The sequence below is a fragment of the Phalacrocorax carbo genome, chromosome 4, assembly GCF_963921805.1.
Source record: "Phalacrocorax carbo chromosome 4, bPhaCar2.1, whole genome shotgun sequence".
Lineage (NCBI taxonomy): Eukaryota > Metazoa > Chordata > Aves > Suliformes > Phalacrocoracidae > Phalacrocorax > Phalacrocorax carbo.
Window position 1 is genome coordinate 78816851 of NC_087516.1, and position 17333 is coordinate 78834183.

At 40.1% G+C, this 17333-nt stretch overlaps 1 protein-coding gene across 2 annotated transcripts in view; it reads right to left on the bottom strand.

The window, feature by feature from the left end:
• The window catches only part of LOC104043995 (bifunctional heparan sulfate N-deacetylase/N-sulfotransferase 3), a 75740-nt gene that overhangs the window by 36948 nt on the left and 21459 nt on the right, over positions 1-17333 (bottom strand). For both annotated transcript variants that reach the window (XM_064450560.1, XM_064450559.1), the window contains exons 3-4: positions 7154-7241; positions 3312-3466 (exon numbers count right to left, since the gene is read on the bottom strand). In XM_064450560.1, coding sequence (XP_064306630.1) covers positions 3312-3466; positions 7154-7241 — 243 coding nt within the window. The remainder of the gene's footprint in view (positions 1-3311; positions 3467-7153; positions 7242-17333) is intronic.

Below are 17333 nucleotides of genomic sequence, written 5' to 3' on the forward strand. Positions count from 1 at the left end.
CTAAGAATTCAGAGGGAAAATTGCTGCCACATATTCAGCACCACAGGTAGCATTTGGCAGTTACAATAACAAAAGTGTGATTTCCACTACATGCCCCTACACAATTACTTGGATCGTTAGCTGAATTTCAGAGAGTCACTGCATTTCCCCGCTAGTCCACTCAAAACATAAAACCATATTCAAAAACCAGCTTAACCATTTTAGTGTCATTTTAGAAAAGGAGAAAAGACAACCACTTGTAAAATTCTGAAGATAATAGGCAGATGATGTAGACTCACTGCTTTTGTAGTACATCATCTATTTTCGCGGACTCCTGTCATTTATCTTGTTTACATACTGACCTTGCTGGTATTAACCTCCTCTTGACATTCAATACATTTTCTTTCCAGTTTCTGGTTTCCAGCATACTCTAATGAATTTTGACACCTTTTATCCCTTCTTTCAGGTTGCTTTTCAAAGGAACAGTATAGCAGATATTTCTTTGATAGTCTGATTAGCAGATTACACCCTTCATAAGTTGTTGTTGCAATGACTTAAGAAAAGTGCCTTTGCACAACCTTTGAATTATGTTTAAGAGGTTTTTATACTGTTTGTCCTTGTATGGTCATCTTCACCATATTTTCTAATCATACTTTGTATGCAAAGGTAAGAGCTGGTTGATACTTGGGTCTCTTCTTTTGAATAAACTAGTTACTAAGGAATATGGAAAGCTCTAAGTCTTATCTCAAAGAAACATGGGTGCGTGACCTTAATAGAGTCATCCTTCTCCATCTTTGCTGGAGGAGGACTGGACTACTGCAGGAAAGCTAATGTACTAGACTTAAAAAGCTTTGTCAGGATTCAATATTAGACTTATTTGTTATAATTTAAATATTACAACTTTACTAACAGCTCAAAACAAAGCAAACTCACAAAAAGCAGCATTCGCTTCTGCTCTGGAAGAATGTGAGAAATGAGACTTTAAAGATGTGAAGCCTGCAAGGGAAGAAAGCTATTTTTATCTCACTAAAGGGCTACTTTGAACCTAGCGTAATGGTGTGTGTAACAGACAGGTATGGTTTAATCACAGTTGAGAACCCAAATTTTTCTATATTAAAAAAAAGCTGGGGAAATTATTATTTCCCTTTAGCAATTTGTGGCACACATAATGGGGCACAAGATTTTGCCACCATAAGGCCGGTGCAGCTTTTGGAATTCTCGTAAGGCCATACTGCTTCTAGGTGAGATCCAAACATCCCATCAGCGATGCCGCTGCACCCAGGGTGCGCATCACCTGCTGGCTTACAGCTGGGGTGCACTACGTGTAATCTGCCAAAGTAGGAATGAGTAAGATCTGGCCTATTTGCTTTACTGCATGGGGAGATAAAGAATGGCTATGCCATCAGTTACACAGCTTTACACTATTTAATTCCATCACAGATATTTCAATTCCTCTTCCTTTTATCTTTTCTACTTCCCTTAAGCATGCATATATATCAGAAAGAAAAATCTTTACAGAACGTGTAAGAAATTGCATTCTCTAATGTCCCATTTAATCTCCTTCATTCAGCTACAAACAAGTGTCTGATTTTTCAGGGTTCTTCCCTTCAAGTTTTACAGTATGCAGTAATAAATATGTAATTAAAATCTTTCATTCTAATTATGAGCCTATCATCTTCAATGTATCAGCGTCTCCATTATTTCTTAGTGACTGTAATTCTCAAGCTGAGCATTTCACACACAATATGCGCAGTCAGTTTGATAATGCATGAGGCATCAGCAATTTCAGCCTCTTTCAAAAAAGCAGGATACTTATCTTTGTTATTAATTTAAATGCTTTAAGCAAATGAAACATAATGAGTAGCTTCATGTCTATATGTCTATACATAGCTTCAGACATGAAAAACATTTAATGTAAGGTACCTCTAAGTATTAAGAACATTGAAAGTAGTAAAAAAATTAGAAATTGATGAAGTTACCTAAAACAGGGTTGAATATGAATTATTCTAACATCATACTTTAATAGTTACATACTGTAGCCTAATCCCAGAGGATGTCTTAGGTCACACCAGAACTACAAGAACTGATTTAATTTTCAGGGAGCTTGCAATAGAACAGAGAGTCATAGAAAAAAAAGGGAATTTTGGATGCAGGATTTCTAAATTTTCATGGTTCCAACTTCTACTACAATGTTTCTTTAAAGGAAACAGTAAAATTGAGCTGGCCAGTACTGAGTACGACCGTAGTTTACAGTAAATTTGGTAAAATCTTTGGTCAAAAGAAAGCATATACCTTACTTAAAAGCAAAGTTCTCAAATACAGATTTTAATTGCTTCATATTCTAGGTCTATACCTTCCTCCTACACTCACTGACACATCCCCATAAGTGCACCTTTTTTTGTTCTGGTATTCCAAATCCCCCTGCTCTTTCAAGAAATTCAGTCATTACCTACCAGCAATAGAGCAACCAGTATATTTGGAAAAGGGAGAAGTAAAATGAGGCAGTTGGAAGAGTAGATGTATTTCAGCAAACAAGTTATGTTTGCAGAGATCTTCTGATATAACACTTCTTTATGTCTTTACATTGGACCATTTCTTAAAAAAAAAAAGTACTCCTTATGGCAGTTTGGTTTGGTTTTATTGTATGAAATTAACTGTAGAGAAAAGGTACGTCTGTTTCTCTAGTACCCTCAGGCCTAAAGATTTGGTTTTATTTTTTCTTATGTTCTCACTTTTTTCAGAGTTTTGCTGTGAATAATTAGTTAGTAAAGGCAATGCTTTTCAAAACAAGTTTTTAATAAAGCTGATCCATAGTGAATAAACAAGATTTTATTAGGTATCACCGCAGAAAAGTATCTTCGAAAATGTGGCTAACTTCATTAATCCTAACATGCAATGTTTTCATAAATTTATTTTACACATTTTGATGGAATATTTATTCTTTCAGAAAAATGGATTTTTTTCTAATCCAGAAAATGGGTTATTTGGACAAAAAATTATTTAGGAAAATACTGAAACAGAAAAATTTTTATCTATATTGACTTTTCAAGATGGGAACATATTAATTCTTAATTCTGAAATAATTTTCCCATTAATAATTTTTCATAAAGTAATTAAAATAACTCAAACTTAATTGCAAAGGAGATCCAAACTGTAGAGAAAGGGACTTTTCATAGCACAAAACAGTGATTGCAAAAAGCACTGTATCACAGCTTTTTTTCTTCAATTCATTGAAATTAAAAGAAATTCTACAAGGATTGATTTTCCAACAAAATAGGAATAATGGTTTCTGAATACCTAAATTCAATATAAAATGCAAAAATCTAACTCACTAGGGCGAATTTTTTGTTGAGGATCATCTGCTCCACCAGTGACGACTCATTGTGGAAGAGATGAGGCTGCATGTGACTCCACATATGGGGAAACCACCAAAACTCATCTACAGACCTCAACAGCAGGTCATCGCCTTCATCCTCCTCTTCAGTGCCTGAAAAAAAAAAAAATCTCTGAAGTCTCTAGTTCCGTTATATTCTTACAAATGTTTGAAAATATAAGAAATTACCATAATAAAATGTGACCATTTAAAGTACTGAGGATTTTAATGTTTCCAAGTACACGTTCCTTCTCCTGAAGTAACTATAGCCATGTAAAAGACTGAGAGCCCCATTTTCATGGCATCTCGAATGCATGGTACAACACTGTCCTCACACGCATGTGCTATATCAGTAACATCAGTAGCTAAAGGACAGAATCAGAGAAATTGTATACAAGACAGTTTAATAGGCAGTATAAATTAAAATGTTGACAACTTGTTTCTGGTATTCCGTATCCAAAGTAAATTCACTCCCCAGTCAAACTTCTTTTCCTTTTGTTACCTACAATACGTGGAAGTACTTTTTCCCAGCAGCCTTTTCAAAATATTATGCGTAATACAATTATTTTCTCTTCTCCACTAATTCCTACCTTTCTGCTCATAGCCTGTTTGGGAGCTCTCAGAAACCTGCATCTTTGAAGAGACTTAAAGGGTGGCTGAAGCTCACCTAGTTAATGCTCAGGCCCAGGCCTGTCTTTTCCAAGGCTCTCCTGCCTGCTCCTGAGAACGCGGTGCAGGGAGCAGGCCCTGCAGCCATTTCTAACTGCGGTGCTGATGAAGAGGAATCACTCCAGCAGCAGCGTACGGCCCTGTTGTTTTACCACACCTCTTGGGTTGCAGCTACAGCAGTAAATAAGCCAGTGGCAGGGCCTGCCCTCCAACCCTGAGCTGACTGGCTGCTTTGACACTCGTAAATCCTCCCAGCTTGTGAGGGAAGCTCCCAGTGGGACAGGCCCAGGCCCAGGCCCAGGCCCCTGCCCCTGCTCCCGCGGGTGCAGGCAGTGGGGGCTGGCCGGGATCCTGAGCACTCCAGGGGCCATTCACATAATCTGAGGGCAATGACAACCCGCTCTCGGTGCTCGGGGCGTGCCTCGGCTCTGTATAACATACTCACAGAGATTCAGCCCAGGTATCTGACAGCACCTTGCGGCGGGGAAGTGTCAGGGTCTAATTAGCTGGCAGATCAGAGGACACCCCCTCAACCCCAAGCCCAGACATTTATCCTAGTCCCAGTGCACTTTTAATGACAGGCTAGCCCCGTCAAAGGCAGCCAAATTTAAATAACCCCTTAATGGGCTGCTGTATAAAGACTGTATGAACTGAGCTCTGACGACCTATAGCTTAACACAGCTTCATGGTGTGCCTGCTTCTTCCTTTTTCTGATTTTCCTACTCCCACCAGCGATCAACACAACTTGACAAATTCTCTTTCTCTCTCAGCACTTTGCAACATCTATTCTCCTTATTCAGTCTTTTAGCCAAATGTTCAGCTCTGATGCTTTCTGCACCCGTACGGCCATACTCTCACTAACCTTATACACCTTTTGCTTTTTCCTCTTTCCTTCAGCAAACCTTGTCTGACATACCTTCACTATTGTGATTTTATTCCTCATTGCCTCTGAGGGAACTACAGCAGTGAATGAAAAATGTGGGCAGACATACATAAAGATGGATCAGTGTTTGTAGGATCATTAGATTTTAGGACTTCACGTTGGTCCGTGGGGCCCTGTGGATGTTCACAGGCTATCAAAGAAAGTGACGGGAGTGCCTAAAGGTCATACGATAGCCAGGTCAGGGAGAAGAAGCCATATCAAGAAAGGAAGAAAGCTACAGCAAGAGAAGGGCTGTAATGGAGACAGGCTCAACTCATTCAGTTTACAGCCAGTAACTGGGTCAACGTGTACTACAAACATGCAATTCCTTTGCCAAATCCTGCTCAGCCAAACCCAGGAAACCCATGTGCATGTTCCCTCCAAAGCACCTGAACTGTCAACTGAGGCAAAGGAAATGGTCTGGGAAGTGTCTCTGCCTGCTGAGACACTGGCAGGTGACAAACTTGACAGGACCATTCTCCTGGGCTGTTCTAGGCAAAAGAAAGGGAGGAAGGGATGGGAATGGATGGAGCAGATGAAATAATGAATGTGAAAAAGTTAAGACATCTCTAGTCTCTCTGAACTGTGCAGGTGACACCTGGACTGCAGGAGCAAAACCTGGACATTTACCAAGTCTAGCTGAAGTCTGCTGAGCCCAAGAGGGACCTGTGGAGAGACTGTGCATCCCCAGCTGCTTTCCTTTCCAGCTGTTCAGCTCTAAATAACAGACTTCTTTTGCTGCCTCTTCTCTTCATAATATGACAAGCAATACTGCCCAAGGTGCACAGCTGAGCACAAGAAGAGTCACACTCATCCCTCTGTTATGTAACATGCACAGCAGTTGAGCTTTTTCAAGCTCCGTAAATCTTTCTCTGGTTTTGAAGAAATCCAGTTTTGGTTCCTAGTCTCAGCTAGCATGTCCCTTCACTTCCCTCTTTTCATATTAACATCCTTCAACTCTGACATTCTCTTGTGTTGTCTTTTGTCTCTCTCATCCAGGCTCTGATGTTGTCCTATTTTGCATGTGTTGTCGTCTTTCTGTTTGACAGTAGAGAGCACCTTCTTTCTTCTATATCACATCCTATTTAATACCTAATCTTTTATTTCTCCCTATTTCTACAGTCCTTTAAGTATGAAATTATTTTAAAGGGTAATACATATTGCTATATCTCTACAGAAGAGATTAAACTATCCAAAAGGATAAACTGTGGTAGCTCAACAGATCTCTCAGTAAATTCAATTGAAAATTTCATTTGATCAGTGGAATTTACTGCTCAACAACAGGTTGAAAGGAACTGAATTTTAATAAAAGGAGAGGAGGAGTTCAACCTGTTCCACACTGGCACCTAATGCAGGCATCACAGCTTACTAGAATTACAGGTGCCTCATACCAAGATGTTCCAGCCTACCTAAAATTACCACCCTAAATTCTCTATGTGCTCAGGAAACAGCTGCAGAAAAAAACTGAGTTCACCTATTCTGCATGCCACCCTCTCCACATCTCCTGGAAGAGGTTCTGTAGTGAGTGTCTGAGCTAGTTCAAATTGAATGACATTATAAAGCAACAGTAAGACATGTGTTTATTCCACCATCAGGATTGATTTTACTGTTACCCAGTGACACATATATGACACATACGTAACACATAACCCCCACAGAAAGCCGTCATCCCAAGCTCAGGCTGCTTCTTGCAAGGTTTCCTCCTGGCCCTATGACTCTGCCACTTCTGCATGTCCCACCTTGCAGGAGGAATCTCCTCTTAGTCAGGAAACTTAATAGTTCAACAGAACACTTTTCTGAAAGGCTTAGTTTTTGTCTTAGAAACTACAGCTTGCCTTCCCTACTTCCACATCAACACTCTACTTATTGGACTATCATGCAAGGAATGGGCACCTTTTTTTTTTTTTTAAATAAGAGAAATGTTGCTGCAAAGAGATGATTACAGACTCTACCTACATGGTTATTTCCAGACAGACTACAGCTCAAATAAAAGGTTAATCCTGTATCATAACTTTAGGAGAAAAATGTGATTTGGTAAATCATACAAATGTATGTTCCAAAGCAACCTGGAAGAAAGAAAAATATTATTTTTTTAGTTATCCTATTATGAAGAAAACTCTATTTGGACCCTTAGTCTCCATCATTCCTACTTTCCTCATACTACAAAAAACACCATCAAAATGAAAGCGATTTTAGTATTTAATTCTTACCTGTGTGATAAAATTTCCCTGAAAATCCCAGGTTGAAAGTAAAATTTGTAATCTGAGCTCTCAAAAGATTCTGAGTGTCAAGCAGGGCCTGAAAAAAAACAACCCACCATATAAACATATCTGTAGAAAATGATACCTGGCACAGAAATTTAACATAACAATAGAAATATTTTTACAGGTATATGTCTTTTCAGTTGGTTTTGTTATTCAAAAATAGCTCTTTATATTTGACAGAGTAACAACAGATATTTTTGTTACCATGTAAAGATTAAAGACAGCATGCAGACTCCATAGTTTTCCTCATAAAGATGACCAGCTACTAAATACTGTTTTACTCCCTGAATCATGAGATAGGTAAACAAAGGCGCACACCAGAGAAAAGATCTTCCACTGATTACTCAGTAAACCTGGGACACAACCAGGAATGAAATTCAGATCTCTTGCGCCCCCAGCCGCTGCTCCATTCATTGGGGTGAACAGCATCTATTAGAATTACGTTTCTCTAGATCAGGTCAAGTACATACACAGCATTTTAGCCATGTTTCAAAATTACTAGTAATGAAAGAAGAAAATCCAGAAAGAGGGAAGCTTGATGAAGCCTATTCCACATCCAAGAACTTAATCCTAACTTCCCCCAAATTCTGCGTCATTTCTCAGACAGCTAACATGCTGGCTGTCAGCATACATGTACTTGCACTAAATTAATACAAACAAAAAAACAGCGTGCAGGAAGAAAGGGGAAAGCTATTGTTCATCAGATACAGCTTCATTCCTTGATTTCAATATGCTCTTCTTGATTTGTTACTCCCAAGATTTACATATTACTTTCAGGAGTTATCTCCCAACCTCTTATGCTCTGCTGTTGTTCTCTCTCTCTGTTTTCCAGGTGTAACAAAGAAACCTAGCTTTCCAATGCAAAACAAAACTTTACAAAGCAAGAACAAAACATAAGAGCAGAAAGCCTCCTCTAAAATGAGACTTGGAGGAATTCCTCCAAATAGCCTGCCTTCAACTGAGTGCTTGACAGTTGGTAATTTATACAGGTTTACATAAATTTGGCTACAGCACACACACTCTTGGAGAGAGGCATTCATGCAGTACCTTTGAAAAAAAAGAAAATATACATCAGAAGTCAGAGAGTTTTCAAAGCACAATTATAGCACAATGATTTTAATATAGCGATTAAAAGCAATACTATTATTTAATCACTATTATATAGTGATTAAAAGCAATACAATTGTCAGAAATTAGTAACTCTAAGTATGTTATGAAAGGGGAGTGCATTTAAAAGGATCAAAAAAGATTAAAATCACTTCAGATATTCAAAGGTTTAAAGGTCTAATAGACTCCCCACTCTTGAAACTCAATGACAATTTGGTGCCCTGAAAAATATGAGCCCATAATTTTAATTCCAGTTTCTTTGGACATCTTCATTATATGAGTAATTTGTCTACAATTATTTTTTAACCGGAATGGCAATGACAAAATATTAGCACGGAAGCCAAGTCCAGCTTTAGATGTAGGCATAGCATATTCAAGTTACAGTTACTTAAAATATGACCTATTTAACAGATGGAGGTGATATCCACCTTATTAGAGAAACTTTTGGGCATACGAGCTCTTCTTCAGGTCTTTTCCAGGGCTCATCTTTGTCCGTTGTAATAAAAGTATGACCTCTACCTGCAACCTCTGTCAAGCCTGTTTCCTTACACCATCATACCTACAACATTACAGTGACAAAAATCAGGCAAAGGGTGACAATAGCAGAGGCTCCCCTGTGCACCAAGCTCAAGAGAGCCCCAAGGCAGCAGGCCCAGCTGAGCTCCTGTTCCCAGTAAGAGGTGGCCGCTGGTGCATCCGTCCCTGCTCTGTGCTCGCCTTTCCCAGCACCCCCTTTCCAGAGCTGAGCATTTCCACCTGGCCCTGTGCCTGCGGTGCTGCCCGAAGTGGAACACAGCAGCTCTCCAGTCCTCTACTCCTGCATCTGAGGGAGGCCTCAGCAAGCTCACTAACCTTGTAGCTCTGCCTGGCTCAGGGAAGCTGGTGCTTGAGGGAGCTGATCTGCAGCAATAGGAGAGACAGTCATTTGTCCCTGTCCTGGAGGGCTCCAAAATTGAATTTTGCTGACACGACTGATAAAACATGAGTGGTTTAAATTCTGAGTCATCAGCAGTACTTGCCTTGTTCACCATTTCAGTGGACCAGAACATTATGCCTAAGTACATTCATTAAATATATATTAATCACAAAAGTAAATCTGTGAAAGAACCATCACTTTTCTGCCTCCTCTTTCTTAAGGTCCTCCCAGATCTGGAAGTAATTCGCCTCTCCCACTGCCTTCCTCAGCAGTGTAGCTCCAGCAACAACAGTACAGGCAGTTTCAAAGAACAGTACTAGTAAGGTAAAGATCATCTCCTTTCACTGGAAAACCTGAAAAAAGTCCTGCGAACAAGAAGCTTTTCAAAGGAATGAGTAAAATGAAGCACAGAATGGAGATAATTGAAAACAAGCTGGAGACTTCTGAAGTGGAATATTAAGAGAAAAATCTTGCAACACTGTAGCAAGGGCTTTTGCACAGGCTGAGAGTGCAAAGATCACCAAGGAGACTTCTTATTCTAATGAAAAGTAGCAAATCTGCAGAGGATTTATTATGAAAGCCATCCTTGAGCTGCTGGGAACCTGTTTAATGAAATAATTTTATCTTTGCACGGTTAAAAATGTAGGAGGCAAGTGATATGGCTATATTATCTTCTTATGTTAACAGTACATATTGTTGAATGAAAGATATCCCGAGTGCAGCTTGACAGCGAGGTGGCACGAATGGGCTGCATAGTTCTTTCCCTCCAAATTACGTTAAGAGCTGCAAGCATTTTTTGAGCTGAAGGTCTCATCCTATACCTTTCTAACACCTTCTCAGCTTGTTGGCTCGAGTCTAGTCTCAACATGACAGAAAACCAGAATGGGAAAAATGAAGAGCAGCTGGAAACACCAGAGAAAGGTGACCTGGAAGGAGTCCTTTGCTGCACCTCCCCGGCACACTGCAGCTACAGGCCTGGCAGGAGAGTCGCAAACCCAGGCTTTCAAATGGGAGGAGGCAGAAGGGTAGCAAAGAGCCTGTGACGTTTCTATGATAATGCAACACAGAGTTTACTTCTGTGCTGGGAATTAATTTTGCTGGCGTACTTACCACCTTCTTGCCTCAATGACTGCCGGATGGCTGCAGTTTGTTTAGACCAGTCATGGTAAGATACTCCGAAAATCATGACATTCTAAAGGAAGTCTGAAGTTCACCTTTTACAGAACAAACTTTGAAGGTGATGCTGTTGGGTTTTTTGGCCGCAGTACTCTCGTTAAAATCAACAGGAGATCTCCTGCTAAAGCCTTGTGTTGGTGTTCAAAAATGTATCAGCTAATACCAACGCTGTTCCTGCTCACCTGCTCCGCCTGCTCTGTCTGCAAAGAGGGAGGGCACAGACCTGCTGTGAACCGCTTTTTGTACAGACAAGCTGAGATAACATTTGAGTTGTCATGCCTATGATTATTTTCTGGGTGACTTGACATTTTACTCATCTTTCAGGTTCTAAAAACAAAATGTTAAAACTCATGAAAAATATATACTAGCAGATGGTCTATTGCTGTGAGTTACTATCAGAAAGACAGAAAGAGAGAAAAGTAGGGGGACGAAAAGCCTGAAATTTCATTTCTAAATGTTGTTTTATATGCTGAAGGTAAGCTGGTGATATTTTCTCTATATTTTATGATTGGTTTATGAACAGCCCCTCTGGGTACTTGTATGAGATGGTATATAACTACACGAGTACTGAAGATCATACTTTAAAAAATGTTTAGTTAAGCTTTCATATGTTTATAAATAATTATTCAGTGCATCCGTTATACTTCCACTGGTACTATAAGGAAAATAAATTGCTGGGTGCATAATCACTTTCACGTACATAGCTACCACAGAGTACTTTTCAACTATTCCTAAGATCACATCCTAGGTTCAGGAAATTCCTTGAGCTAGAAGCCAAATGTGATAATTCAATATATGATCGAAGACCCCCTTCACTAACAGTGCAAAATAGTCTCAGAAAAAGGCCCTGTTACAATCCAAGGAACAGACAAAAGTTATCCCGACAACAAGTGAGAGTTCTTTCAATCCTTGCATCTGACAAGTTTATTGTATAATGAAAGGAATACAAGAAGTCGTGTATGTTGTAAATAAAGCCAGATTCTCAGATAATTAATAAGCATCATCCAATTTAAGTTACTTCTGTTTAAAATCTGATGAAACATGTCAGCAAATGTAAGCTGCTGTAATTGCCAATGGGACTGACAAGGAGAAAATGGACTGTAAGATCACAAATGGAACAGAATGAACAATGAGAATTATTCCTTAATTGAAATATTCACACAATGAAAATGGTTGAAAATTCCTGCCTTTGTACAGATGTCCTCTTTCTTTCTTGACAAACACAATTTTTAACTCTTTTTATCACTTTTCATTCAAAAGTATCAACTTTATTAACAAAGGAAACATTTTTATTTTATTTTTCTTCCCTTACAGACAGGACAAACAGAGGCACAGACAGATGACACGGGTTGTCAAAAGCTCTTGCTCAAGTGAATCAGCAGTAAAGCCAAAGGTAAAACTCATAGCGCCAAACTTGCTTCCCATTTCCGTAGCCAGGAAACCATCCAGCCTCCTGTCCTCAAATATCTCTTTACATGATTTCACTTTATAGTCTGTCACAGAGAAGTCACAAGTGTCAACTTGTCTTTGCTAAACAGACAGTAGTAATTTCTTTGGCATCAACAAAAATTTTCAGACCCCAACATCTTGGCTGATCAAACAAATAAATCAAGAATGCTCCGCTTCACCAAGAAGGAAGGATGGCTGCTTCTTGTAGTGACGCCAACATATTTACGACTATTTTCTTACTCGAAAGCTGTTGAACAACTTAGCCACTTGAAAAGCAAAATAGTTCAAAGCACTTGATTTTACTTGTAATCACATGGATTTTAACTGAATTGGCAAGCAGACAGACATAGCCTCACAATGCTGCAGCGTTAATATCTTAAACTTCAAATCACTACATGCTTTCATGTCAGTAACAAAAGCAAGAAAGGTCAGCTTCATAATTTTCCAAAAAGCCTATCTCCTCCCCTTTTTTTCAGGAATCAGATCTCATCTCTCAATGCTTGCTTTACTATTTCATGTCTAACAATACTATCAAAGGAGCCATTAAATCAGGAATTACTTTGCTTTTGAGGAAAACTTCTAACATCATAACTGGCTCTTTAATACAGGCAAGGACTTCTGAAAAAGTAAAACAAATTAATAGAAAGTGTAATGTGAAAGGACGTGAGTTAAGCACAAGAAGCCCCTTTATGGGAGCTCTTATGCAGAAGTAGCTTTAATTTTCTGTACCGTATTTCCTCTTTAGTTTAATCCCTGCAAGAGAGGGAAGAAACAGAACTAAAGCCATTTTAGCTTCTGAGTGTAGTTCTTAATATAGGGGTTTAATGAGCTGTAACTGATGTGACGTCCTTTCACTTTGCACTTTTTGTGACATCATTTTGCCTTTCCTGAGCACACCCGTGCCCTGAGAAGGGTTCTGCAGCTGCCAGTGCAGGCATACACACACCACGTGCCTCCCTCAAACTTCCCCTTCTGCAGAACCTGAACTTTTCTGAAGTGTCTATCCACATTGCAAACTCGCTTGTAAATACAAGAGAGAAGAAAATAAAAGAAACAAAAAGAGAGTTGGGGAGCACATGGAAAAGACAATTGAGGAACATAACATATAAGTGACTGAAGTTTACATGTATGGTGCGTACAAAAATTATAATTCTTGGAGCATTGTGCTTCTCTTCAGAGTTCAGCAGTCAGTATTTGGAATCTCCCAGATATGTTTTGAGATTTGCTTTATCATGTTTTATATACCAGTTCCTAAGCTTAGAAGCACTAGCAAAGCATGCACTTTAGAGGCAATACATGGCACGGTGTGGCACAGAACAGAGGCCAGGCTAACAAGCTGTGCCTGATCATCAGTCCCAGGTTTGTCCTGGCACTGCTGAGGTCGATGGCAGAAAAGGAAGGAGCGGGGACACACTGCTGCGAAGGGAGAGATGAGGTGGAGGGAGCAGCGGAGAGCCACAAGGCATGTTGCAGCAGCAGTGTGGTGGGGGGAGCTGAAAGTGAGAAGCGCCGAGATCGTGATGGCAGGCGTTCAAGAAGCTATGGCAGCAATCAGGGATGGGAAGGCAGTGAGCAAGAATTTGGGGTGTTTGGAAGCAGCGTGGCAAGAAGAAACAGAAGACAGCCTCAATGAAGGTCCCTCCCAAATGGCTGGGAATCATTATTTTATTAGACAGATTATTTTGCTTCTGAAGAAAAATGTTTCCCCCATGATAAATTATGTATCTTGGAACATCATTAAAATTCAATGTCTTTTCTTTCTGGATTTCCAAGATTAGCATTTTGACACCCATAGCCATAAACATTTAATCTATGCAGCAGAAAGAATAATTGCTTTGGGTATACTGGGCGTATCTGAAAAAATATTTTGAATATCCTTCAGACACAAGGAGAAGAATGCTTAAATTTTCTTTGACTGTGCACTCTCTTAACAAAGCTGACACTACAGGGAGGGCAAGAGAAGAAACAAAAGATAATCTTCAGCTTTTTCCGCAAAGTGTTTAGCTGGCGGAGACCATAAATTATAAACAGACCTTACACTGTGTAAGTGGGGAAAGGACACTGCTTTACAGTTTGGTGGAAGCAAGGTGTCCAAAAGGACACAATACAGCAAAAATACAAAGACTGATGAAACAGGGATGGAAAAGCTAAACTGTTGATACTACGTATGTTCAAGTTTATAAAATATCAGATTCCATGTGAGCTGAAGACAACTATTCCTGCTACTTTGTACAACAAAATTAAAGTGGGGGGACAATGACCTGCTTATTAAGATACAGTAGCATCAAGAAACAAATTATTCTTCAATTAAAAAGATGGATTTTGGTAAGTCTACCAAGTTCTTCAAAACCACATGCCAGCAGGATGCCTATTTACAAAGGGCCATGCAACATAGTAGAGTTTAAGACAGCAAATGTGTGCAAAAATTCCTTGGAGACAAAACAAAATACCTGGTTTCAGTTACTTAAAAATTATTGTCATTTACTGCAGCAATTGTCTTTTTAAATTGTTAAACAGGCATGCCTTGGAGCCCAACTCTTAAATGTGCAGGACAGGGAAAGGTCCCACGGATTGCTTGGGTTAATTTGGACTGTCTGCCAGATCCATTTGCCTGAGTATCTTACCCAACTCCCTATAATATTAAGGCCCAGTTGAAGAAGTCAGTGTGGGTCTTTTCAATAAATTCAATAACCACCATTAACTGGGTAATCCCGCTTCTCTTCAAGGTGTCAGTAAGACGAGGTATCAGGTGGGAGCCCAATTACCTGCATCTTGGTTTTTCAGTGTCCTTTGAAAGACACACGGGACCTGATCTTCAGAAAATTCAGGAGCCACAGCTTTATGTGTGCAGGTGCTGTAACTAAGTATCTGCATTTGAGGTCCACTGAAGGATACTAAAAATATCAGTAGCCACTTTGGAAAATGTTGGGTCAAATGATTTCAATCAAAAGCCTTTTCATCAGCACACAGTTGTAATGTTACTGGGTCTTCCTTTGGATTTTTTTTTTTTTTTTAATCTCACATACAATAATGATCTTGATGATGGTCCAATTATACATTTTCAAGTAATTAGGCTCTTTCATCAAGGTAAATCATTTGTACAACCAAGAGATTTAAGAAACATTTCTAACTTCCTTCACCAGCTTCTAGCTTCTTGGAGGTTGAGACAGTGGCTAAGAATAAGCTAATTATGGCAAGGTAAGTTGAAGGTTTCAAATATGTGGTGCCAATACTATTTAATAAAGTAATTAGCCTGCTGTTTTCAGGATTCTGTATGAAATTCTGTATTAGCTCTTAATTGAACTGTACTTTGATGAAAGAGGTTACTATTACTAAACAGCTAAATGATCCTGTTATTCTGAAGTTAAAAGAAATAAAATCCTGCATTCCTTTTAATTAAAGTTCAAAAAAACACCACCAAGCCAATTGAAATAGAACTAATAAACACCCTACTACTCCATATTATACTTCCCCCTGGATTTTGCTCAGACAGGATTCAACAGAAAGCCTGTTGGTTCTTGCAATTTTGCCTAACACATTATCTACTTATGAAACACCAGGTGTGAAGAGGTAAATTCTCAGAGTATAACAGAGTCCAAAACCAAAGCGACTCTAAAACGCATTTTAAATCTGGTCATATTTATCTATTTAAGTTCTTGTGATCTGGTGATTGTTATGAGCCAGTACAGCGGGAAATGGAGGTTTGTTAGCCGCAACACAAGCATTCAGGTAGCTGTACTGCAAAGTCACACACACACACCCCGCAGCTGCCTCAGCTCCGAGCACGACAGGCCATCTCTCAAGGGTAACAGGGGAGTTCAGATCCTGCTCCAGTTCACTTCTGGGCCACTTTATTGTGCCTGCTTAGTCTGGCTTGTCTCCATTGCATCCCATCAGCAGTGGATAAATTGTGAGAGTTGTTCACTGATTCATGTAGACACTCGTCTAGCTACCAGTCAACGTTAGGCCTCAAAAACGTGGCTTCAAATAGTATCCTCAGATGAAAAGCATTTATACCCCTGCACCCCCTCAATACACAGCCCACTCTTTTGCGGCTTCAGAACTTGTTTGGCAGGATGCACCATATTTTGTCATAGAAGTGAAAACAATGGCATGACTATTCAGTCTAACGGTGCATATATTTTATAGTCATCCAGCTCAGAAAGAACAGAAGTTTTTATCCAAGCTCCTAGTACCACATTCATTATCAACAGCATGTTTGCTTCTTATTTAATGCTTCCCTACACACCAGCTCCAGCTCCACATTTCACTACAGTCAACATGCACAGCCAGCAGAGTCTGGCTGGAGGACAAGGACTCCAAGCAAGACAGTCCTCCGCTGCATGGTCTGGCCATGATTGTCCGCTACGGCAAAGCCTGTGCTCCCTTATCCATCGCACCCTGCCTGGTTCTGCTCCGTAGGGTGCTTTTACCCTCTTTGGCAACGTGTGCTGCTGAACGATGAAAATATCGAGAAGGTTCAACACCAGAAGAACTTCTAGGCCTAATCGCTCAGCAGCAGAGGCCACAGTGGCCACACCTGAATGCAGAGGAAACTGCAAGCTGGGTCACTACACCTGCCCCACTCTGAGTTTGTCAGTGGCTACATTACTCTGTCCAAAATGCCAACACTTCTAGAGATGCAGTTTAGATTTCAGGTTTACCTCTGCACCTATGACTTGCATACAAAGCAAGAAATTTGTTCCATAAAACCTAGTTTCCTATAGATTTGTTTCCCAAATTGCTGCTCCCACAGAGCAATAGCCTGCACTCCCTTTCACGCTGCTGCCTAGGACCCACCCTCCCATCAGGTCTCCAAAGCAGCCACCTCCTTTGCTTCACACTCTGCCCCACACGCCCCGTCTAGATGAAAAAGGGACAGTATGTGCTATCGCTAGCTCCGAGACACAGCATGCAGGTTAGCCAGGGGCAGGTCAAAGTGAAGGATAAATGCAGAGCTCACTCTGAAACCTCTGCTTCAGTGCTGACACTGCTTTGTATGCATGTGTTATCCCATGCTGAACTCCAGAATGCCAGCAGGAATTTATTTTGCCTTGAGAACTGCCTGTATCTGTCACGTTGGACTGAATCTGGCCAGCAGGTCCAAACATCATTATATTGATCATAGAATGAAAGTCCCTTCCAACCCAAACCAAAGATCATCTACTCCAACCCCACCTGTCATAGGCAGGGACACCTTCCACTAGACCAGGTTGCTCAAAGCTTCGTCCAACCTGGCCTTGAACACTTCCAGGGATGGGGCATCCACAGCTTCTCTGGGCAGCGAGTCCAGTTCCAGTGTCTCGCCACCCTGATTGTAAAAAATTCCTTCCTTATGGCCAATCTAAATGTACCCTCTTTCAGTTTAATTGCTGGACTGACAAAGAGGGACATCAAAGATACCAGATTTCTTTAGGAAATGGAAGTAAAAAATGGGGTGGTGGTGTTGTATACACTGAACTCCAACAGTCTGTGAAT